Source organism: Hyla sarda, chromosome 4 (genome assembly GCF_029499605.1).
Source record: "Hyla sarda isolate aHylSar1 chromosome 4, aHylSar1.hap1, whole genome shotgun sequence".
Taxonomy (NCBI): Eukaryota; Metazoa; Chordata; class Amphibia; order Anura; family Hylidae; genus Hyla; species Hyla sarda.
This window is the reverse complement of record NC_079192.1, coordinates 293,867,997-293,892,383: the sequence shown is the minus strand read 5'-3', so window position 1 is coordinate 293,892,383 and position 24,387 is coordinate 293,867,997. Positions and strand designations below refer to the sequence as shown.

Below are 24,387 nucleotides of genomic sequence, written 5' to 3'. Positions count from 1 at the left end.
TCGGTACCTGCAGGAGAAGATGCCTGGGGACCCGGGATCTTCGCTGGAGCCTGCTGGATCAGGTAGGGAATTGACGGTGGGAGGGGAATTGAAAGTGAAAGTAAAACGATCTTTACTGTGGCAACCACTAGGAAGGCCAAACTGCAACTCCCAGCATGCCCAGACAGCCAAAGGCTGTAGCAAACGGTAGCCCTCCGGATGTTGCCAAACTACAACTCTCAGCATGCCTCTACTGCCCAGGAACGCTGGGAGTTGTAGTTCTGTAACATCTGTCCCTTTTAGATTTAGCAATTTTCATGACATTTTTGAAAATTGCTGCTCTACTTTGAAGCCCTCTAATTTTTTCAAAAAGCAAAAATATGTCAATTTTATGATGCCAACATAAAGTGGACATATTGTATTTGTGAAGAAAAATAAAATGTATTGTGAATATCCATTTTCCTTACAAGCAGAGAGCTTCAAAGTTAGAAAAATGCAAAATGTTCAACATTTTCATGAAATTTTGGGATTTTTCACCAAAAAAGGATGCAAGTAACACCGAAAATTTACCACCAAAATAAAGTAGAATATGTCACGAAAAAACTATCTCAGAATCAGAATATTCGGTAAAAGCATTTTCGCGTTATTAATTCGTAAAATGATGGTGGTCAGAATTGCGAAAAAGGGCTTAGTCCTTAAGGTGAAAAAGGACTGCGTCCTTAAGGGGTTAATTTCTTTTTTGTCCATGTCAGGAACTGTCCAGAGTAGCATAGGTTTGCTATGAGGATTTTCTCCTGCTCTGGACAGTTCCTGATACTGGCATCAGGTGTCAGCAGAGAGCACTGTGGATAAGACAAAAAAGAAATTCAAAAAGAAAATAATTTACTCTGTAGCATACAGCTGCTAATAAGTACTGGAAGGACAAATATTTTTAATAGAAATAATTTACAAATCTGGTTAACTTTCTGCCACCAGTTGATTTAAAAAAAAAAAATATGTTTTGCACCCGAGTACCCCTTTATGGTCTATTCACACGTACAGTATTCTGTGCAGATTTGATGCGCAGGATTTTCTGCTGCAGATTTCAATGTAAACTGAATGACTGAACACAGCTTGAAATCCTGTGCATCAAATCCGCACATCATATCTGCGCAAAATACTGTGCGTGTGAATAAACCCTTATATTAGCTGTATTAACTGGTTAACGACCAAAGATGTGTATACACGTGTCCTGACTCGAGCCCGCGCCATACCGGCTGGCCCCAGTTGATTCTTGTAGCTGAGAGCCGGCGTTAATAGCCTATAAAACGATGATCACCGTGGCCGGCTATTAACCCTTTAGATCGCCGCTGTCAAAGCTGACAGCAGCATCTAAAGGGACATTTAAACAGTCATTGGTGGTCCAGCGTGATCGCGGGGGAGGAGGGGGGGATGCACTTCTGAGGTAGCCAGAGGGCTTACCTCTCCTGCTGAACTGGTCCCAGCTCTCGCATTGATAAAGCCTGGCTAGATTAGGCTTTATCAATCGGGTGCAGAGGACAGAGGTCAATGTAGTTCTATGGAACTACATTGATCTGAATGAGGAATCTAATGATTCTTCCTAAAAGTCTCCTAAGGTAACTAATAAAGTGTAAAAACAAAAAGGTTTTATAACAGTTTTTAAAAAACACCCATTAACTCCTTCCTTATTAACCCCTTAAGGACGCAGCGCATTTTCACCTTATGAACGGAGCCATTTTTTGCAATTCTGACCACAAGCATTAATAACTCTAAGATGCTTTTACCGATTATTCTGATTCTGAGATTGGTTTTTCGTGACATATTCTACTTTATTTTAGTGGTAAATTTTCGTCGTTACTTGCATCATTTCTTTGTGAAAAATCCCCAAATTTCATGAAAATTTTGCATAAGTCACATGGGCCCAGGGAAGCATTGCTGTGCTGCAATGGGTAGGTGGATAGAGTGAAAGGGATTTACTGAGGTAATGTTATTCACCCACCCACTGCTACATAGCCACTCCCATGCATGAAAATAAAAATAACGTTTAGCAGGATATCAACCATTTTGTGTTAGTTGCCGGCATCCTGGGAGTTGTAGTTTTTGCAACAGTTAGAGGCACCCTGGTTGGGAAAACTGTAGTAGACAACCTTTGGCTGTCCAAGCATGCTGGGATTTCTAGTTTTGCAACAACTGTAGCTCCCTAGTTGGGAAACTGACCTAGGGTGTAAGATACTTTAACCTTGTCCACATTTTGTGGCCATGAGTGTGTACGGACAGCGAACAACCACGTAGCTAAACTGCACTTGCTTTACTGCAAATACAGGTGGAACACATTGGGGGAGATATATCAAAACCTGTGGAGAGGCAGCATGGTGCAGTTGCCCATAGCAAGTAATCAGATTGCTTATTTTATTTAAAAAGGCTCTGAATAATGAAAGAAACAATCTGATTGTTGCTATGGGCTACTGCACCACTTTTCCTCTACACAGGTTTTGATAAATCCTCCCCATTGTGTAAACCCGGCCTGTGACTTCCCAGTTTAAACAGGCTGCCACGTATCGTCACTTCACTTTTCTCAATGAAGTCCTTATATGAGCCTCATGAAGAACGGCCATTGTGCCTATTAAAAGCATGCAATGTACCCACTAAACAAATGTCTGCTGTGGATCAATAGACATGGGTGCTGGCAATGTCTTCTTGAGAATCCAAGGTGTTTGGGAGCTCTGTGAATATGAAAGGGTTGATGTGAAAAGCATTCCATCTTAAAGTGCTCGCTTGGGGTCATCTCCATTAATATGAGGAAACAAGATGGTGTAGGCCTGCAGGGCAGATCCATTATGGCGACTGTTGCATTAACTTTGGAAACAGCTGAGCGCCCCCCTTGTTATTGGGGTCTTTCATGAGCTTTTCTTTTATCTACCGATAATAATTGTAAATGGTGGACTTTATTGGCATTTGATTGTCTGGAAGGGAGTTGAAAGACAAGAGTAAATCATTTTGGCCACTTCTACAATGAGAAAGCTGTGTGTAGATACTGTACATAAGACACCTGCAGGAAAAGTCCTCGGTTACATGTCACAAAGATTTATATACATCTTATTCTATGGCCCTTGGAGCCCTGAATTTCTCCATAAATTTATGTGACAGCTATGAAGTTACTATTACTGCAGTGAATAGACTCCTGCAATTTCGAGCTTTGGAAGTCCTTTGCAAACTCTGATTTGCCTCACAGCAATGAATGGCGAGCAGAACGATCCTACCTCCCTTCTTCCTTTTTTTTTTTCAGTACTCTGGGTTTTTGGCCCCTTCGTTCCTAAGTGTGATGAGAAAAGAGAGGGAGGTGTTTCGCAACTCACCCACTCCATCCATGAATAATTGAGCAGCGGGGGCAATGTAGGAGGAGAAGACAGGAGCATGTCAAGATACATTGTATAGAGACACAGGAAAAGAGTTAGGGGAGGATCCAACTAGTGAAAAACTCAAGACTGAAGTACGAGGAGGAGGGGGGGTGTGGAAGGAGCAATATAATCAATATGGTTTCATTGTTTGGCCATGCTTACCTCTGCAGGAGACCATCTGCTCCCTGTCAATGGATCACCTGCTTGTCCCAGACGTCGTTATGACAACCGTTGGGCGGAGGGATTAAGAAGCTTACGTCTGCTTATTTGAGGCAGCTTTAGGGGCAGCCCTATCAGCAGGCAGAGATGTTTGAGAAAGGGGCTGAAAAGTCATCATTTTGCTGGGGTAAAGATAGTGTAGTGGTAGTTTTCCAAATCTATGCGAATAAAGTTTATTCATCGTATATTGAAAAGTAATGCAACTTTTTTTTATGTATTATGGTTTTCAATTCCTTGTAATTTTCTAGAGCTCTGAATGCAAATGTTTATGCTTACATCCAGGAAATAATACTCCATACAGTCCTAAAGGTCATAAAGTTGGCCACATTTCGGTGGTACTGGTTGGATGTGTAATGTATAGGACAGATGATGAGGAAGAGAAGAATTGGGCATGTTGGATTTCAATTGCTTGATCCTTTTGTTCTCAGGGATCGCCGCTGCCTGTCATTAGCCGTAAGTGTGTGGCTACTGATAGTAGCCGACAATCACTGATCTGAAGTGAATGCAGCTCCTGCGCTCGCTTCATAGTCGCCTAATGATTCAGGGCATACAGGTACGTCCTTGGTCCTTAAATGGGCACTGTCATAAAAAAATTTTTTGCTATTGCATTCCTTCTGGTAAATAAAAAATCTTTCTAATGTACTTTGTTTAAAAAAATGAAGTTTTCTATATTTTATTTGTGTTTAAAAAAGCTGCCTAGAGCTAGTCTAGTCTCCCTAGAGCACATTTCTCCCATCTCTCGCACAGACTTTGGACTCCTGCTGGCCTGGCAGAAGTCCACAAACAGGAAATACTGAGGGGGGGGGGCTGCAGCCTTATCCAATCATAGCTCATCTCACACTGAACTTCTCTGGGCTGTGTGTAGCAGAGTGAGGAAGTTCTTCCCTGTATGGCTTCAGATGATCATGCATGCTGGGGAATGCCCCTTCCCAGTCTGTTAATCTGACTGAGCAGAAAATACAGAGCAATATCAAGATAGAAAACTAAAAAATAATAAAAAATAGAGGCAGGGGGTGGTTTATCATGATGGGGGCAGTCAACTGGGAGGATTATAAAATTTAACAAGATAATGGGAGGTACTCTTTAAGTACCAGGACACAATGGCGTACCTGTACGCCTTTGGTCCTTAAAAGGTTAAATGAATGTACCACATGGGTTTTTGGCCGCAACAAAACTGCAAAAGACCCTACCCTTAGAATGCTACCCGTGCATTATGGCCAGATAGAAGTGATAGTCTAAAACTTATAGTAAAATAATAGAACTAGAATATGACAGCTTATACCTGACATTATAGCTAAACTTACTGTCATTTAATAAATTTTTAACAAAAATTGCTTCTATTTATTGTACAAAAGTAGACAGTGACCTGTACCATACAGTCGACATGTTACTTTTTTCTGCGTGTTATACATGGAATCAGCGACCACATGATGCTGTCGCTACTCTCTGTGTGTGATACAATTGCGGCAGAGTAGGTAGGGAACAGAAGAAGATTTAGGTGTGAATAGAGTTTTGATGGGCACTGTAATTAAACATGATTTTTAATATTTGATTCCTTATGCCAAATAAATAACTTTTGTAATTGGCTTCCATTAACCCCTTAAGGACAATGGACGTACTCCTACGCCCCCGTTTCCGAGTCCTTAAGGACCGAGGACGTATGAGTACGTCCTGTCCATTCCTGGGCCCCCCCGCCGCTAGCCGGAGGTGAGCCGGTGCCTGATACCTGCTGATATCGATCAGCAGGCATCGCGGCATATCGCACAGGGGAGGTCATTATGAACAATTCAGCCGAGCGATCTGTGGCGGATTCCGGGTCAATCGGGTCTCCAGTGACCCGGTGACCCGGAATTACTGGCTGATCGGGGCTGTCTCTGAAGGCCCCGAACAGCCATAGCTAGCAGGGGTGAGGTGGCACTGGTGCCACCTCACGATCGCCCTGATTCGTCGGGCGGTTTACCAGCCGACCAATCAGGGCACCTGCTGCCGGTGTCACTCCCGCAACCCGCTCCGCCCCTCTTCTGGAGGACGTGATCGGGTGCGGGAAGAGGACCCCGGCAGACCCCAGGAGCGGCGGCGGCGAGGGACTGACCTGAAGCGGCGTGGATCAGCAGTTGGACGTGAGTGACAGCCTCCTGCTGTTGCTTAGCAACAGCTCCCAGCATGCAAAAAGGGCATGCTGGGAGCTGTAGTTATGCAACAGCAGGAAGCAGACCACCACAACTCCCAGCATTCCCTAATGGGCATGCTGGGACTTATAGTTTTGCAACAGCTGGAGGCACATTTTTTCTATGGAAAAGTGTACCTTCAGCTGTTGTATAACTACAACTCCCAGCTCGCACAATCAGCTAAAGTGCATGCTGGGAGTTGTAGTGGTGCATCTGCTGGTTGCATAACTACAACTCCCAGCATGCCCGTTGGCTGTCGGTGACTGCTGAGAGTTGTAGTTTTGCAACAGCTGAAGGCACACTGGTTGTGAAACACTGAGTTAATTAGCAAACCAGTGTGTCTCCAGCTGTTGCATAACTACAAGTCCCAGCATGCCCTTCCACTGTCCTTACATGCTGGGGGTTGTAGCTTTTGCAACAGCTGAAGGCACACTGGTTGCAAAACACTGAGTTTGTTACCAAACTCGGTGTTTCACAACCAGTGTGCCTCCAGCTGTTGCAAAACTATAACTCCCAGCATGCACTGATAGACCGTACATGCTGGGAGTTGTAGTTTTGCAACAGCTGGATGTTTCTTCCCCCCCCCCCCCCCATGTGAATGTACAGGGTACACTCACATAGGCGGAGGTTTACAGTAAGTATCCGGCTGCAAGTTTGAGCTGCGGCAAATTTTCTGTCACAGCTCAAACTGCCAGCGAGAAACTACTGTGAACCCCCGCCCGTGCGACAGTACTCTAAAAACACTACACTAACACACAATAAAATAATAAGTAAAAAACACTACATATACACATACCCCTACACAGCCCCCCTCCCCAATAAAAATGAAAAACATCTGGTACGCCACTGTTTCCAAAACGGAGCCTCCAGCTGTTGCAAAACAACTACTCCCAGTATTGCCAGATAGCCACTGACTGTCCAGGCATGCTGGGAGTTTTACAACAGCTGGAGGCACCCTGTTTGGGAATCAATGGCGTAGAATACCCCTATGTCCACCCCTATACAAGTCCCTAACTTAGGCCTCAAATGCGCATGGCGCTCTTTCGCTTTCGAGCCCTGTCGTATTTCAAGGCAACAGTTTAGGGTCACATATGGGGTATCGCCGTACTCGGGAGAAATTGTGTTACAAATTTTGGGGGGTATTTTCTGCTATTACCCTTTTTAAAAATGTAACATTTTTGGGAAACCAAGCATTTTAGGTAAAAATATTTTTTTTTTTTTTTTTTTTACATATGCAAAAGTCGTGAAACACCTGTAGGGTATAAATGTTCACATTACCCCTTGTTCCCCAAGGGGTCTAGTTTCCAAAATTGTATGCCATGTGTTTTTTTTTTTTTTTTGCTGTTCTGGCACCATAGGGGCTTCCTAAATGTGGCATGCCCCCAGAGCAAAATTTGCTTTCAAAAAGCCAAATGTGACTCCTTCTCTTCTGAGACCTGTAGTGCGCCAGCAGAGTACTTTTCACCCCCATATGGGGTGTTTTCTGAATCGGGAGAAATTGGGCTTCAAATTTTGGGGGGTATTTTCTGCCATTACCCTTTTTAAAAATGTAAAATTTTGGGGAAGCCAAGCATTTTAGGTAAAAAAAAATTTTTTTCTTTTACATATGCAAAAGTCGTGAATCACCTGTGGGGTATTAAGGTTCACTTTACCCCTTGTTATTGTCACGATGCCGGCTGGCAGGTAGTGGACCCTCTGTGCCAGAGAGGGATTGGCGTGGACCGTGCTAGTGGACCGGTTCTAAGCCACTACTGGTTTTCACCAGAGCCCGCCGCAAAGCGGGATGGTCTTGCTGCGGCGGTAGTGACCAGGTCGTATCCACTAGCAACGGCTCACCTCTCTGGCTGCTGAAGATAGGCGCGGTACAAGGGAGTAGGCAGAAGCAAGGTCGGACGTAGCAGAAGGTCGGGGCAGGCAGCAAGGATCGTAGTCAGGGGCAACGGCAGAAGGTCTGGAAACACTGGCAAGGGACACACAAGGAACGCTTTCACTGGCACTAAGGCAACAAGATCCGGCAAGGGAGTGCAAGGGAAGTGAGGTAATATAGGGAGTGCACAGGTGATAACTCTAATTGGAACCACTGCGCCAATCAGCGGCGCAGTGGCCCTTTAAATCGCAGAGACCCGGCGCGCGCGCGCCCTAGGGAGCGGGGCCGCGCGCGCCGGGACAGAACAGACGGGGAGCGAGTCAGGTAGGAGAGCCGGGGTGCGCATCGCGAGCGGGCGCTACCCGCATCGCGAATCGCATCCCGGCTAGCAGCAGGATCGCAGCGCCCCGGGTCAGAGGACGTGACCGGGGCGCTGCAGCGGAGGAGGTGAAGCGAGCGCTCCGGGGAGGAGCGGGGACCCGGAGCGCTCGGCGTAACAGTACCCCCCCCCTTGGGTCTCCCCCTCTTCTTGGAGCCTGAGAACCTGAGGAGCAGACTTTTGTCAAGGATGTTGTCCTCAGGTTCCCAGGATCTCTCTTCAGGACCACAACCCTCCCAGTCTACTAAAAAAAAATTTTTTCCTCTGACCTTTTTGGCAGCCAAAATCTCCTTGACCGAGAAGACGTCCGAGGAGCCGGAAACAGGAGTGGGAGGAACAAATTTGGGAGAAAAACGGTTGAGGATGAGTGGTTTGAGAAGAGAGACGTGAAAGGCATTAGGGATACGAAGAGAAGGAGGAAGAAGAAGTTTATAAGAGACAGGATTAATTTGACACAGAATTTTGAAAGGACCAAGATAGCGTGGTCCCAACTTGTAGCTAGGGACACGGAAGCGGACATATTTAGCGGAGAGCCATACCTTGTCTCCAGGGGAAAAAACGGGGGGAGCTCTTCTTTTCTTATCCGCGAACCTCTTCATGCGTGAAGAAGCCTGTAAGAGAGAATTTTGGGTCTCTCTCCATATAATGGAAAGGTCACGAGAAATTTCATCCACAGCGGGCAGACCAGAGGGCAAGGGGGTAGGGAGGGGGGGAAGAGGGTGACGGCCGTACACCACGAAAAATGGGGATTTGGAGGAAGATTCAGAGACCCTGAAGTTATACGAGAATTCGGCCCATGGAAGGAGATCTGCCCAGTCATCCTGGCGGGAGGAAACAAAATGTCGCAAATAATCACCCAGGATCTGGTTAATTCTTTCTACTTGTCCATTGGACTGGGGATGATATGCAGAGGAAAAATTTAATTTAATCTTGAGTTGTTTACAGAGAGCTCTCCAGAATTTAGACACGAATTGGACCCCTCTATCCGAGACAATCTGCGTAGGCAACCCGTGAAGACGAAAAATGTGTACAAAAAATTGTTTAGCCAACTGAGGCGCAGAAGGAAGACCAGGAAGAGGAATGAAATGTGCCATTTTGGAGAATCGATCAACGACCACCCAAATAACGGTGTTGCCACGGGAAGGGGGTAAATCAGTAATAAAATCCATACCAATCAGAGACCAAGGCTGTTCGGGGACAGGCAGAGGATGAAGAAAACCAGCGGGCTTCTGGCGAGGAGTCTTATCCCGGGCACAGATAGTGCAGGCTCGCACAAAGTCCCCAACATCCGTCTCCAGAGTTGGCCACCAATAGAAGCGGGAGATGAGTTGCACAGATTTCTTGATGCCCACATGACCTGCGAGATGGGAGGAGTGACCCCATTTGAGGATTCCGAGGCGTTGGCGTGGAGAAACAAAGGTCTTTCCTGGAGGAGTCTGTCTGATGGAGGCAGGAGAAGTGGAGATCAGGCAGTCAGGTGGAATGATGTGTTGCGGAGGGAGATCAACTTCTGAGGCATCCGAGGAACGAGAGAGAGCATCGGCTCTAATGTTCTTATCGGCAGGACGAAAGTGAATCTCAAAATTAAATCGGGCAAAGAACAGAGACCACCGGGCCTGGCGAGGATTCAGCCGTTGGGCCGACTGGAGGTAGGAGAGGTTCTTGTGGTCGGTGTAGATAATAACAGGAAATCTTGATCCCTCCAGCAGATGCCTCCATTCCTCAAGTGCTAATTTAATGGCTAGAAGTTCTCGATCCCCGATGGAGTAGTTCCTCTCCGCTGGAGAGAAGGTCCTAGAGAAAAAACCACAAGTGACAGCATGCCCGGAAGGATTTTTTTGTAGAAGAACAGCTCCAGCTCCTACTGAGGAGGCATCAACCTCCAATAGGAAGGGTTTGGAAGGGTCAGGTCTGGAGAGCACGGGAGCCGAAGAAAAGGCAGACTTGAGTTGTTTAAAGGAGTCTTCTGCTTGAGGAGGCCAGGACTTGGGATCAGCATTTTTCTTGGTTAAAGCCACGATAGGAGCCACAATGGTAGAAAAATGTGGAATAAATTGCCTGTAATAATTGGCGAACCCCAAAAAGCGTTGGATAGCACGGAGTCCGGAGGGGCGTGGCCAATTTAAGACGGCAGAGAGTTTGTCTGGATCCATCTGTAGTCCCTGGCCAGAGACCAAATATCCTAGAAAAGGAAGAGATTGGCATTCAAACAGACATTTCTCAATTTTGGCATAGAGTTGGTTGTCACGAAGTCTCTGAAGAACCATACGGACATGCCGGCGGTGTTCCTCTAGATTGGCAGAAAAAATTAGGATATCGTCCAGATATACCACAACACAGGAGTATAATAGATCACGAAAAATTTCATTGACAAAGTCTTGGAAGACGGCAGGGGCATTGCACAGTCCAAAGGGCATGACCAGATACTCAAAGTGTCCATCTCTGGTGTTAAATGCCGTTTTCCACTCGTCCCCCTCTCTGATGCGGATGAGGTTATAGGCGCCTCTTAAGTCCAATTTAGTGAAGATGTGGGCACCTTGGAGGCGATCAAAGAGTTCAGAGATGAGGGGTAAGGGGTAGCGGTTCTTAACCGTGATTTTATTAAGACCGCGGTAGTCAATGCAAGGACGTAGGGAGCCATCTTTTTTGGAGACAAAGAAAAATCCGGCTCCGGCAGGAGAGGAGGATTTACGGATAAAGCCCCTTTTTAGATTCTCCTGGACGTATTCGGACATGGCAAGAGTCTCTGGGGCAGAGAGAGGATAAATTCTGCCCCGGGGTGGAGTAGTACCCGGGAGGAGGTCGATAGGGCAATCATAAGGCCTGTGAGGAGGTAGAGTCTCAGCTTGTTTTTTGCAGAAAACATCCGCGAAGTCCATATAGGCCTTGGGGAGACCGGTTACTGGAGGAACCACAGAGTTACGGCAAGGGTTACTGGGAACCGGTTTTAGACAGTTCTTGGAACAAGAGGACCCCCAACTCTTGATCTCCCCAGTGGACCAATCCAGGGTTGGGGAATGAAGTTGAAGCCAGGGAAGTCCAAGGAGAATCTCCGAGGTGCAATTGGGGAGGACCAAAAGTTCAATCCTCTCATGATGAGATCCGATGCTCATAAGAAGGGGCTCCGTGCGGAAACGTATGGTACAGTCCAATCTTTCATTATTTACACAATTGATGTAGAGGGGTCTGGCGAGACTGGTCACTGGGATGTTGAACCTGTTGACGAGGGAGGCCAAAATAAAATTTCCTGCAGAACCAGAGTCCAAGAAGGCCACTGTAGAGAAGGAGAAGGCAGAAGCAGACATCCGCACAGGCACAGTAAGACGTGGAGAAGCGGAGTAGACATCAAGGACTGTCTCACCTTTGTGCGGAGTCAGCGTACGTCTTTCCAGGCGGGGAGGACGGATAGGACAATCCCTCAGGAAGTGTTCGGTACTAGCACAGTACAGGCAGAGGTTCTCCATACGGCGTCGTGTCCTCTCTTGAGGTGTCAGGCGAGACCGGTCGACCTGCATAGCCTCCACGGCGGGAGGCACAGGAACAGATTGCAGGGGACCAGAGGAGAGAGGAGCCGAGGAGACGAAACGCCTCGTGCGAACAGAGTCCATATCTTGGCGGAGTTCCTGACGCCTTTCAGAAAAACGCATGTCAATGCGAGTGGCTAGGTGAATAAGTTCATGTAGATTAGCAGGAATTTCTCGTGCGGCCAGAACATCTTTAATGTTGCTGGATAGGCCTTTTTTGAAGGTCGCGCAGAGGGCCTCATTATTCCAGGACAATTCTGAAGCAAGTGTACGGAATTGTACGGCATACTCGCCAACGGAAGAATTACCCTGGACCAGGTTCAACAGGGCAGTCTCAGCAGAAGAGGCTCGGGCAGGTTCCTCAAAGACACTTCGGATTTCCGAGAAGAAGGAGTGTACTGAGGCAGTGACGGGGTCATTGCGGTCCCAGAGCGGTGTGGCCCATGACAGGGCTTTTCCGGACAGAAGACTGACTACGAAAGCCACCTTAGACCTTTCAGTGGGAAACAGGTCCGACATCATCTCCAGATGCAGGGAACATTGGGAAAGGAAGCCACGGCAAAACTTAGAGTCCCCATCAAACTTATCCGGCAAGGATAAGCGTATCCCAGGAGCGGCCACTCGCTGCGGAGGAGGTGCAGGAGCTGGCGGAGGAGATGACTGCTGAAGCTGTGGTAGCAACTGTTGTAGCATAACGGTCAGTTGAGACAGCTGTTGGCCTTGTTGCGCAATCTGTTGTGACTGCTGGGCGACCACCGTGGTGAGGTCAGCGACAACTGGCAGAGGAACTTCAGCGGGATCCATGGCCGGATCTACTGTCACGATGCCGGCTGGCAGGTAGTGGACCCTCTGTGCCAGAGAGGGATTGGCGTGGACCGTGCTAGTGGACCGGTTCTAAGCCACTACTGGTTTTCACCAGAGCCCGCCGCAAAGCGGGATGGTCTTGCTGCGGCGGTAGTGACCAGGTCGTATCCACTAGCAACGGCTCACCTCTCTGGCTGCTGAAGATAGGCGCGGTACAAGGGAGTAGGCAGAAGCAAGGTCGGACGTAGCAGAAGGTCGGGGCAGGCAGCAAGGATCGTAGTCAGGGGCAACGGCAGAAGGTCTGGAAACACTGGCAAGGGACACACAAGGAACGCTTTCACTGGCACTAAGGCAACAAGATCCGGCAAGGGAGTGCAAGGGAAGTGAGGTAATATAGGGAGTGCACAGGTGATAACTCTAATTGGAACCACTGCGCCAATCAGCGGCGCAGTGGCCCTTTAAATCGCAGAGACCCGGCGCGCGCGCGCCCTAGGGAGCGGGGCCGCGCGCGCCGGGACAGAACAGACGGGGAGCGAGTCAGGTAGGAGAGCCGGGGTGCGCATCGCGAGCGGGCGCTACCCGCATCGCGAATCGCATCCCGGCTAGCAGCAGGATCGCAGCGCCCCGGGTCAGAGGACGTGACCGGGGCGCTGCAGCGGAGGAGGTGAAGCGAGCGCTCCGGGGAGGAGCGGGGACCCGGAGCGCTCGGCGTAACAGTTATGTTCCCCGAGGGGTCTAGTTTCCAAAATGGTATGCCATGTGTTTTTTTTGTTGCTGTTCTGGCACCATAGGGGCTTCCTAAAGGTGACATGCCCCCCAAAAACCATTTGTCGCTCCTTCCCTTCTGAGCCCTCTACTGCGCCCGCCGAACAATTAACATAGACATATGAGGTATGTGCTTACTCGAGAGAAATTGGGTTTCAAATACAAGTAAAAATTTTCTCCTTTTTACCCCTTGTAAAAATTCAAAAATTGGGTCTGCAAGAACATGCGAGTGTAAAAAATGAAGATTTTGAATTTTCTCCTTCACTTTGCTGCTATTCCTGTGAAACACCTAAAGGGTTAAAACACTTACTGAATGTCATTTTGAATACTTTGGGGGTTGCAGTTTTTATAATGAAGACCCTTCAAATCCACTTCAAAACTGAACTGGTCACTGAAAAATTGTGAGTTTGAAAATTTTGCGAAAAATGTAAAAATTGCTGCTGAACTTTGAAGCCCCCTAGTGTCTTCCAAAAGTAAAAACTCATAAATGTTATGATGCAAACATAAAGTAGAATTTTTTTTGAATATCCATTTTCCTTACAAGCAGAGAGCTTCAAAGATAGAAAAATGCTAAATTTTCATTTTTTTCATCAAATTTGGGGATTTTTCACCAAGAAAGGATGCAAGTTACCACAAAATTTTACCACTATGTTAAAGTAGAATATGTCACGAAAAAACAATCTTTCAATCAGAATGATAAGTAAAAGCATTCCAGAGTTATTAATGTTTAAAGTGACAGTGGTCAGAATTGCTAAAAACTTTTGGTTAACTTTTGGAGGCTTCCGTTTCTACGTAGTACATTTTTCGGTAAAAATGACACATTACCTTTATTCTGTAGGTTCATACGATTAAAATGATACCCTACTTATATGTTTGACTTTGTCGTACTTCTGGAAAAAATCATAACTTCATAGAGGAAAATTAATATGTTTAAAATTGGCATCTTCTGACCCCTATAACTTTTTTATTTTTCCGCGTATGGGGAGGTATGAGGGCTAATTTTTTGCGCCGTGATCTGAAGTTTTTAACGGTACAATTTTTGCATTGATAGGACTTATTGATCGCTTTTTATTAATTTTTTCATGATATAAAAAGTGAACAAAAATGCACTATTTTGGACGTTGGAATTTTTTTGCCCGTACGCAATTGACCGTGCGGTTTATTTAACAATATATTTTTATAATTCTGACATTTCCGCACGCAGCGATACCATATATGTTTATTTTTATTTACACTGTGTTTTTTTTTTTTGGGAAAAGGGGGGTGATTCAAACTTTTAATAGGGGAGGGGCTAAATGATCTTTATTCACTTTTTTTTCCACTTTTTTTTTGCAGTGTTATAGCTCCCATATAACACTGCACACACTGATCATTGTTATCCCATAGGGACCTATAACACTGCACACACTGATCTTTCACATTGATCACTGGTTTCTCATAGGAAACCAGTGATCGATGATTCTGCCGCTTGACTGCTCATGCCTGGATCTCAGGCACTGAGCAGTCATTCGGCGATCGGACAGCGAGGAGGCAGGTAGGGACCCTCTGGCTGTCCTGTAAGCTGTTCGGGATGCCGTGATTTCGCCGCGGCTATCCCGAACAGCCCACTGAGCTAACCTGCACTTTTTACTTACTTTACTTACACACTTTTAGCCGCGTGGCTCAGCTTTAAGCGTGCGGCTAAAGGGTTAATAGCGCACGGCACCGCGATCAGTGCTTCGCGCTATTAGCGGCGGGTCCCGGCTTCACTATGACGCCGGGCCCGCCGTGATATGATGCGGGGTCACCGTGGGACCCCGCGTTATATCACGGGAGCGGGACCAAGGATGTACTCATACGTCCTTGGTCCTTAAGAGGTTAAGGGGTTAAAAAACCCAAAAAATACATTTTATATTAGCTTTTCTGTTGTATACTTCTGGCCACCAGGGGTCTCCCTTCTTGGCCAGAACACATTCCGTCTGGTCAAAATCTCAGATTTTGGTCTCCTGCTTGTAGCCATTACAAGCAGGAGACCAAAATCTGAGATTTTGACCAGACCAAACTCAGGAAGTATTACTTTACTGAGAGAGTAGTGGATGCATGAAATAGCCTTCCTTCAGAAGTGGTCGCTGCAAATACAGTGAATGAGTTTAAACATGCATGGGATAAGCATAAGGCTGTCCTTCATATAAGATAGGGCCAGGGACTATTCATAGTATTCAGATTATTGGGCAGACTAGATGGGCCAAATGGTTCTTATCTGCCGATACAGTCTATGTTTCTATGTGAATAAATATATAAATTATTTGGGATGTCCATTTTCCTTATAAGCAGAGAGTTTCAAAGTTAAAAAAAATGCAAAATTTTTAATGAAATTTTGCCATTTTTCACCAAGAAATAATGCAAGTATCGACAAAATGTTACCGCTAACATAAAGTAGAATATTTCACAAAAAAACTATCTCGGAATCAGAATGAAAAGTTAAAGCATCCCAGAGTTATTAATGCTTAAAGTGACAGTGGTCAGATGCGCAAAAAATGGCCGGGTCCGTTTTAAAGTGAAAATGGGCTGGGTACTTAAGGGGTTAAGGTCTCAGCCCATTTTCACCTTAAAGGGGTACTCCGGTGAAAACCTTTTTTCTTTTAAATCAACTGGTGGCAGAAAGTTAAACATATTTGTAAATTACTTCTTTTAAATTAAAAAATCTTAATCCTTCCAGTACTTATTAGCTGCTCAATGCTACAGAGAAAATTCCTTTCTTTTTGGAACACTGATGACATCACGAACACAGTGCTCTCTGCTGACATCTCTGTCCATTTTAGCAACCATGCATAGCAGATGTATGCTAAGGGCAGCATGGTGGCTCAGTGGTTAGCACTGCTGCCTTGCAGTGCTGGGGACTTGGGTTCAAATCCCACTAAGGACAACAATAAATAAAGAGTTATTATTATTATAGCGTCAGCAGAGAGAACTGTGTTTGTGATGTCATCAGAGAGCATTCCAAAAAGAAAAGAATTTCCTTTGTAGTATTCAGCAGCTAATAAGTACAGGAAGGATTAAGATTTTTTTAATAGAAGTAATTTACAAATATGTTTAACTTTCTGCCACCAGTTGATTTAAAAGAAAAAAGGTTTTCACCGGAGTACCCCTTTAAGGACTCTGACCACTGTCCATTTATGTATTAATAACTCTGGGATGCTTTTACTTTTCATTCTGATTCCAAGATAGTTTTTTCGTGACATATTCTACTTTAACATAGTGGTAAATTTTTGTCGTTACTTGCATCCTTTCTTGGTGAAAAATCCCAAGATTTCATGAAAATGTAGCATTTTTCAAATTTTGAAACTCTCTGCTTGTAAGGAAAATGGACATTCCAAATAAATTATATTTTGATTCACAAATAAAATATGTCTACTTTATGTTGGCATCATAATGTTTACTTGTTTTTACTTTTTTTAAAACATTAGAGGACTTCAAAGTATACCAGCAATTTTCTAAATTTTCACCAAAAATTCAAAATCAGAATTTTTCAGGGACCAGTTAAGTCTGAAGTGGATTTGAGGGGCCTTTCTGGGAGAAATACACCATAAATTATCCCATTATAGAATCTGTGTTTCACAAGAATAGCAGCAAAGTGGGAAAATCAAAATCTGCATTTTGTACACTAACATGTTCTTGTATCCCCATTTTTTTCATTCTTAAAAGTGGTATAAGCCCCCCAAAATTTGTAGCCCAATTTCTCTCGAGTAGGGAAATACCTCATATGTTGACATAAAGTGCTCTGAGGGCTCACAACATGGCTCAAGAGGGAAAGAGCAACTGTGGGATTTTGGAGAGCGAATTTTGCTGTCATGGTTTTTGGGGACCATGTTGCATTTAGGGAATAGCACACTATTTGGGAAACTACACCCCTCAAGGAACATAACAAGGGGTACAGTGAGCCTTAACACCTCAGGTGTTTGACGACTTTGCGTTGAAGTTGGACACGTGAAAATGAAATTTTTTTATTTTTACCCTAGTGTTACTCTAATTTTTTCTTTTTCACAAGGGGTAATAGGAGAAAATGCCCCCCAAAATTTAAAACCCATTTTCTTCTGAGTATGGAAATACCCCATATGTGGAAGTAAGGGGCTCTGCTGGCACACTACAATGCTCAAAAGAGAAGGAGCAAAATGTGGCTTTTTGAAAGAGTATTTTGCTAAAAGGGTTTTTGGGGGGCATGTGGCATTTAGCTAGTCTCCAGGGTGCCAGGACAGCAAAAACCCCAACAAATTGGACACTATTTTGGAAACTACACCCCTTAAGGAACATAACAAGGGGTATAGTGAACCTTAACACCTCACAGGTGTTTGACGGGTTTGCGTTAAACGGACGAGAAAAAGAAAAATTTGATTTTTCAACACTAAAATGGTGTTACTCCAAATTTTTATTTTCACATGGTGTAATAGGAGAAAATGGACCCCAACATTTGAAGCCCAATTTCTCCCAATTAAGAAAACGCCCCATATGTGGATGTAAAGTGCTCTGCTGACGCACTGCAGGTCTCAGAACAGAAGGAGCGCCATTGGACTTTTGGAGAGCGTTTTGCTGGAATTGAAGTCGGGGCCATGTGCATTTACAAACCTCCACTGGTGACAGAACAGCAGAAACCCCCCACATGTGACACCATTTTGGAAACTACACCCCTCAAGGAACGCAACAAGCATTGCAGTGAGTACTTACACCTCACAGGTTTTTTGTACATTTGGCCGTAAAAGTGAAAAATTTGATTTTTCGCACTATATTGATAGTGTTACCCCAAATGTTTCATTTTCACATGGGGTAATAGGAGAAAAGATCCCTAAAATTTGTAGTGCAATTTTGCCTGAGAAAGAAAATACCCCATATGTGGATGTAAAGTGCTCTCCGGGCTCACTGAAATGTTCAGAATAGGAGCGCCATTGGGCTTTTGGAGTGAAAAGTTTGTTGGAATTGAAGTCGGATGCCATGTGCATTTACAAAGCCCCCATTGTGCAAGAACTGCAGAAACTCCCAACATGTGATACCATTTTTCAAACTAAACCACTCAAGGAATGTAACAAGGGTTATAGTGAGTACTTACACCTCACATGTTTTTTGAACAGTGGGCCGTAAAAGTGAAACATTTTATTTTTAACACTGAATTGCTGCTATTAACCAAACTTTTTATAGTTTCACAAGTAGTAAGAGAAAAAAAGGTCCATAAAATTGGTAGCCCAATTTATCCAGAATAGGGATATACCCCATATATGGCAGTAAAGCACTATGCGGGTGCAAAACAGGGCTTAGGAGTGAGACAGCACCAATGGGATTTGAGGCCTAAAGTCGTGATTTTCACTGCAAAGGCAGAGTATCTGACATAAAATCTAAAAAATAAACGACAAGTGACCACAATTTTGAAACTATACCCCTCAAGGAAGGTAAAAAGGGGTACAGTGAGTACTTACAATTATTTTACACTAAAATGCTGGGGTTACCCAATGTTTTGCATTTTCACAAGAGGTAATGGGAGAAATTGGGTTACAAATTTTGGAGGGCTTATTCTGCTGATTAAGGAAATACATCCACATATGGGGTAACGTGCTAGGTGGGCACACAACAAGGCTCGGAAGTCATAAAGGTCTGTTTGCATTTGAGGCCTATGGCATATCAGTAGCTGACGGTTACATACATTCAGAGGTAAATACAAAAATGAAACACCCACATGTGACACCATTACAGAAAGTACCCACCCTGAGGAATGAGTATAGGGCTAAAGATGACATTTTGAACGCACGGGTGTTTCCTAAATTTACTTTCCAGGAATGGATAAAGGGTAGCTTTTGAAAATTGCTCTGCTTCATCATTCTGTGAATAACTAATATGTGACTCTGAATTGTCTCCTGGAAATACGACAGAGCTCATGACCGAGAACTCTTCGCATTTGAGGCGGATGTTTGTTACAGACCTAACAGTTACATACATTCAGAGAAAAATACAAGAAAGGAACACCCACATGTGAGCCTATTACAAACAGTACACCCCCTAGGGAAGGTGTATAAGGGGAAAGTGGTCATTTGGAACAGATGGGTGTTCCCTAAATTTATTTTCGAGGAATGGATGGAGTAGTGGGGAAAATGAAAATTGCTATTTTACTACTGATATGCCAATTATGTTCCCAGAATCATGACCCAGAGTATAGCCAAAAGTAAAAATTATGCCCGCCCCAAACCCTATGCTCTGAATCATCATTCTGGGAGTGTGTCGCCATCCCTATTCTGTTACCTCAAATGTGCACCCCGCTCAGGTGCGGAGAGAGCACTGCGCATTTGAAGCAACTTGCAAACCACCAATGCTGTTGACTCTGTGTCCCATGACCCATTTTTGTGGTGAAAAAAGATGTTATCTTATGTCTCTCCAGATGCTCCTGCTCTTCCTACTTTGAGTCAGTCATTCGCCAGCAATCCATCGACGAAGCCATGTCCAAGAGACAACAGTATGCGCCCACTCATCCAACCGCGCAGAAGCTGAATTTGCTCCTGTCCAAGTTGCTGGTGCTGCAGTCCCTCCCGTTTAAAGTGGTAGACTCTGCACCTTTCAGAGAACTGATGGCTTGTGCCGAGTCGAGTTGGAGAGTGCCAAGCCATCATTTCTTTGCGAAGAAGGCAGTACCAGCCCTGCACAATTTTGTGGAACAGAAGGTGGGCCAATCATTGAGCCTGTCGATGGGTACAAAAGTGCACGGCAGCGACATGTCCTTTATGGCCCACTTGGTGAATGTGGTTCCTGACCAGCCACAACAGCAACTTGGACAGGTCACGCTGCTTCTGCCTCCATGCTCTCAGGCCGTTGGTCCTGCGACAGTGTGTGACTCCGCCTCCTCATCCTCCACCGTGTACTCAGCCTCCACTGCACGGACAGGTCTCAGTGCCCCTCCAGCATACCATGTGTGCAGAGCACGGCAGTGTAATGCTGTTCTTCACATGGTTTTCCTTGGTGAACAGAGTCGCACGGGAGGAACTGCTAAAAGTCATTCATCAAGAAATCGAATCATGGCTTACTCCACGAAAACTGGAAATGGGAACAATGGAGACCAACAACAGGAAGAACATCTTGTCTGTTCTGCGACAAGGAAGCCTGAGACATGCGTCCTGCATGGCACACATCTTCAATCTGGTTGTAAAGCGGTTCTTGAAGTGTTCCTAACAATGGGAAGGAAACTTTGCATGCACTTCAGCCACTCACACACTGCAGCGTCAGAATGGCATCTCCCAACATAGTCTGATTTGCAACGTTTCCACACGTTGGAATTCCACCCTCTATATGTTGGACCAACTATACAAACAGAGAAAAGCCATCACCGATTTCTTGATGATCCAAGAGGATAGGGGGACTCCCCTGTGTAACTTCAATGTCAACCAGTGACAGCTCATATGTGACACCTGCCATTTGCTCAGGCCCTTTGAGGAAGCCACATTATTATTCAGTCACCAGGATAAACCTGTTCAGGACCCCGGGTGTACAGGTACATCCTGACACCCTGGGTCTTAAGGACGTACATGTATGTCCGTAGGAATTTCGGTCCCCGCAGCACGACGGGCAGGAACCGGACCGGGGTGACTGCTGATATCGATCAGCAGGCACCCCGCGCAAATGCCCAGGGGGGTCATCAGACCCCCCCATGTCGGCAATCGGCGCAAATCGCAAGTGAATTCACACTTGCGATTTGCGCCTATTCCGGGTCATATGGGTCTATGGCGACCCGGAATATAAGGGGGATCGCTGTTGTCCAAGACACCTACGATCCCCCTGAAGGGATAGGAGTGAAGTAGCAGGGGTGCCACCCCTTCTATTCCTGCTATTGGTCGTCAAAAGCGACGACCAATAGGAGATCGGGGGGGGGTTAACTTTCGTTTTCCCGGTTTGGCCCACCCACAATAGGCGGGGGCAGAACGGGGAAACCGAAGGGGACCGGGCACCGAAGATCACTCACCCATCGGTCGAGGCTACGGGACACGATCGACTGCGGTGATCGGCGTGGGCGGCATGTCGTGTGGCTGGCTCCCTGGATCCTATGGCCTAGCAACATCTGGAGGGCTACAGTTTGAGACTACTATACAGTGGTGTCTACTGTAGCCCTCCAGATGTTGCAAAACTACAACTCCCAGCATGCCGAGACAGCTGTTTGGGCATGATGGGATTTGCAGTTTTGCAACAGCTGGAGATCTACAGTTTAGAGACCACTGCACAGTGATCTCTATACTGTGGCCCTCTAAATCTTGCAAAACTACAACTCCTAGCATGCCCACACAGCTTTTTGCTGTCTGGGCATGCTGGGATTTGTAGTTTTGCAACATCTGGAGGTCCACAGATTGGAGATCACTGTGCAGTGGTCTCTAACTGTAGCCCTCCAGATGTTGCAAAACTGCAAATCCAAGCATGCCCCAACAGCAAACAGCTGTCTCGGCATGCTGCGAGTTGTAGTTGCGTACCTCCAGCTGTTTAATAACTACATCTCCCAGCATCAGTACATGCCAGGAGTTGTAGTTTTGCAACAGCTATAGGCACACTGGTTGGAAAATACTGAGTTAGGTAACAGAACCTAACTGAAGGTTTTCCAACCAGTGTACCTCCACCTGTTGCAAAACTACAACTCCCAGCATGCACGGTCTGTCAGTACATGCTGGGAGTTGTAGTTTTGAAACAGCTGGAGGTTTGTCCCCCCATGTGAACTTACAGGGTACATTCACACGGGCAGGTTTACAGTAAGTTTCCTGCTCCAAGTATGAGCTGCGCCAATTTTTCACCGCGGCGCAAATTTCTAGCAGGAAACTCCCTGTAAACCTCTGCCAGTGCGAACATACCCTAAAAACACTATACTACACTACACTAACACATAATAAATGGTAAAACACAACATATACACCCCCTTACACTGTCTCCCCCCCCCCCCCCCCAATAAAAATGAAAAACTTATTGTACGGCAGTGTTTCCAAAATGGAGCCTCCAGCTGTTGCAAAACAACAACTCCCAGCATTTCCGGACAGCCACTGACTGTACAGGCATGCTGGGAGTTTAGATACAAACAGCAATCGCCAATGGCACCGATCACACACTACAAATCATAAACACAGCAAAAAAAAGGCGTATATTGATCAAATTTAACAAAGCTTTATTGAACATAAATGCACACATAAATTTAAAACAACATTAAAATCACAGACATGAACAAAGAAAAAGGGGGGAAATGTATAAATGTCCACTGTAATGGACATATAAGATCCGGGAAAACCAAAGGAAAAGGAGAACAGAGGAGGTCAGAGTGTTGTCCAGCAGCAAATTATAACCAAAGTGCAAAGTCAATGCATATGTAAACAAAGTCTCTGCCCAGTCTTGTGGTCTTACTGGCAAGCGCAAGTAACTTGGAAGGAGGAGAGGTAATTAATTACCCCTCACCTGAGTTTCTACGAATAAAAGCCCTTGCCGTTAGACCCATGACATCACTGAGGAAGAGCGTGCATGCGCTTGAAACGCGTATGACTATGGAGGGAGTCGGTTTTACTGTGTGATGTATGTCTACTTTTTGATACGGAAAATAAAGCTGCAAATTTTCATCTGGTGCCGGACCATAGTTTGTTTGTCTACACTGAATACCAGCACTTTGCCGAGTGCGGATCCGTGCACAGAAGTGGGCTAAGGTGAGCTGTACTGAACATTTATTCTGTCTTTCTGAACTGTTGGCTAGTACGTGCTCCATACCTTGCAGCTGCACCGTAATCACTAGGGGAAATCTGAACACTTGCCTCTGCACACAGTCATATAAATCCGACCCTCCTAGAGACTTATTCACACCGCTCATTGCAACATGGATAGATCACAGAAGGCAGACAACCTTTTTTCTTGGTCTAGTGTGAATAAGCCCAAAAATTACTTACAAAAAATTTGGAAACACTCCAAACTCAGGAAACTAAAATGTGGTGGAATTGCACAACCCTAAACAATTACCTAGAAAAAGAAATCATTCCACGGGGCTTGCGAATGCAAAAAATGCCCACAATGATATACTGTTATGAAATGATGACAGAGTGGAACGAAGCCAAATCAATATGTTCCAAAAGATTTATGGAAATAATAGTGAAATACGAAACGATTAAATTGGAAAATCTAAATGTGGATATTGAGAGAACCAAAAAGGATCTGGATTTATTTTCTAGTATGCCAGAGTGATGAACTTCTGAAAAAAAATTACGAAAAAATAGTGAAATTGGAGGAATACATAATGGAGACAAAAAAAAAAACAAATTGCAAAGAGACATAAAAGATTTTGAATTACAACAGCAATATAATTGGAACAAATGGGAATCAACTGAAACTACTCCCAAATCTATCCTAAAAAAGAAATACAAAAAGAAACGGGGATCACAACAAAAAGACACCTTCAGTTCATCGGAGGTTGATACGGGAGATAGCACAGAATCGGACAACCCATCAACATCTCAACAAGCGAGCGGCTATAAACAACAAAAGGGAAAAAACGCCAAGCGCAAGTGAAAACCCGGAGGGGGGGGGGGGGGGAGAAAACCCCCCCTGTAGAAACAACACCCAGGCTGAGGAGCCAAGTTCGGAGATAAATGAGGTCTTAAATCTTTCCAAAAGACAATTGAGTCCAGATCAAATTACACTGTTAACCAAGGGTTTGAACTTTTCCCCAGTAAATAATTTCGATATATTCGGGACATTATGTGACATCAATAAGTTTGTGAGAAACTTAACAGTGAAAAGGCATTTTTTTTTTACATAAAGGAGGATAGTGCAACTAATATCCCACAGGAAGAATTAAAAGTGTTTAATGAATTCAGAGATTTAATGTTTGATGAACAACTCACTTTGTGTAATTTACAGGAATTGAGTAGGGAAACGAATAGCAGTAGTGAAAAATTAAACAAAAACATATGGCATTAGAGTAAAAATCCCTCCTTTTATCCAGTAGCGTCTAGAACAGAAAGCATGGACAGATTCCAAGAAGCAATAGAAAGTGATCTGGTTGCTATGGGCAACGCCATTTCTCACTCATCCGGAACAAAGGACAATTTGTCCTGGGGAGAGAGAAAAGCATTAAAAGAAATGTCATCTTATGATGAAATAGTAATTAAAATGTCTGATAAAGGTGGGTTGGTCACCGTAATGGATAAAAGTATTTATATGCAACAAATAAAAATAATGCTTTCAGACGAATCCATCTATGCTTTTCTAGACAGAGATCCAACTGAAAAATTTCAAGTGGATCTCATGAAGCTATTGGAGGAGG

At 45.0% G+C, this 24,387-nt stretch overlaps 1 protein-coding gene across 1 annotated transcript; it reads left to right on the top strand.

Moving 5' to 3' along the window:
- Positions 1–23,988, top strand: LOC130367464 (zinc finger BED domain-containing protein 4-like). The gene is made up of 3 exons (XM_056569884.1): positions 1–62; positions 19,501–19,902; positions 23,982–23,988. Exons 2-3 carry the CDS (start codon positions 19,559–19,561, stop codon positions 23,986–23,988), a joined length of 351 nt encoding a protein of 116 aa, XP_056425859.1. The 5' UTR covers positions 1–62; positions 19,501–19,558.
- The last annotated feature ends 399 nt before the right edge of the window (positions 23,989–24,387 follow it).

Coding starts and splice junctions, on each gene's coding strand:
- LOC130367464 (XM_056569884.1), top strand. CDS start 19,559: ATGTCCAAGAGACAACAGTATGCGCCCACTCATCCAACCGCGCAGAAG.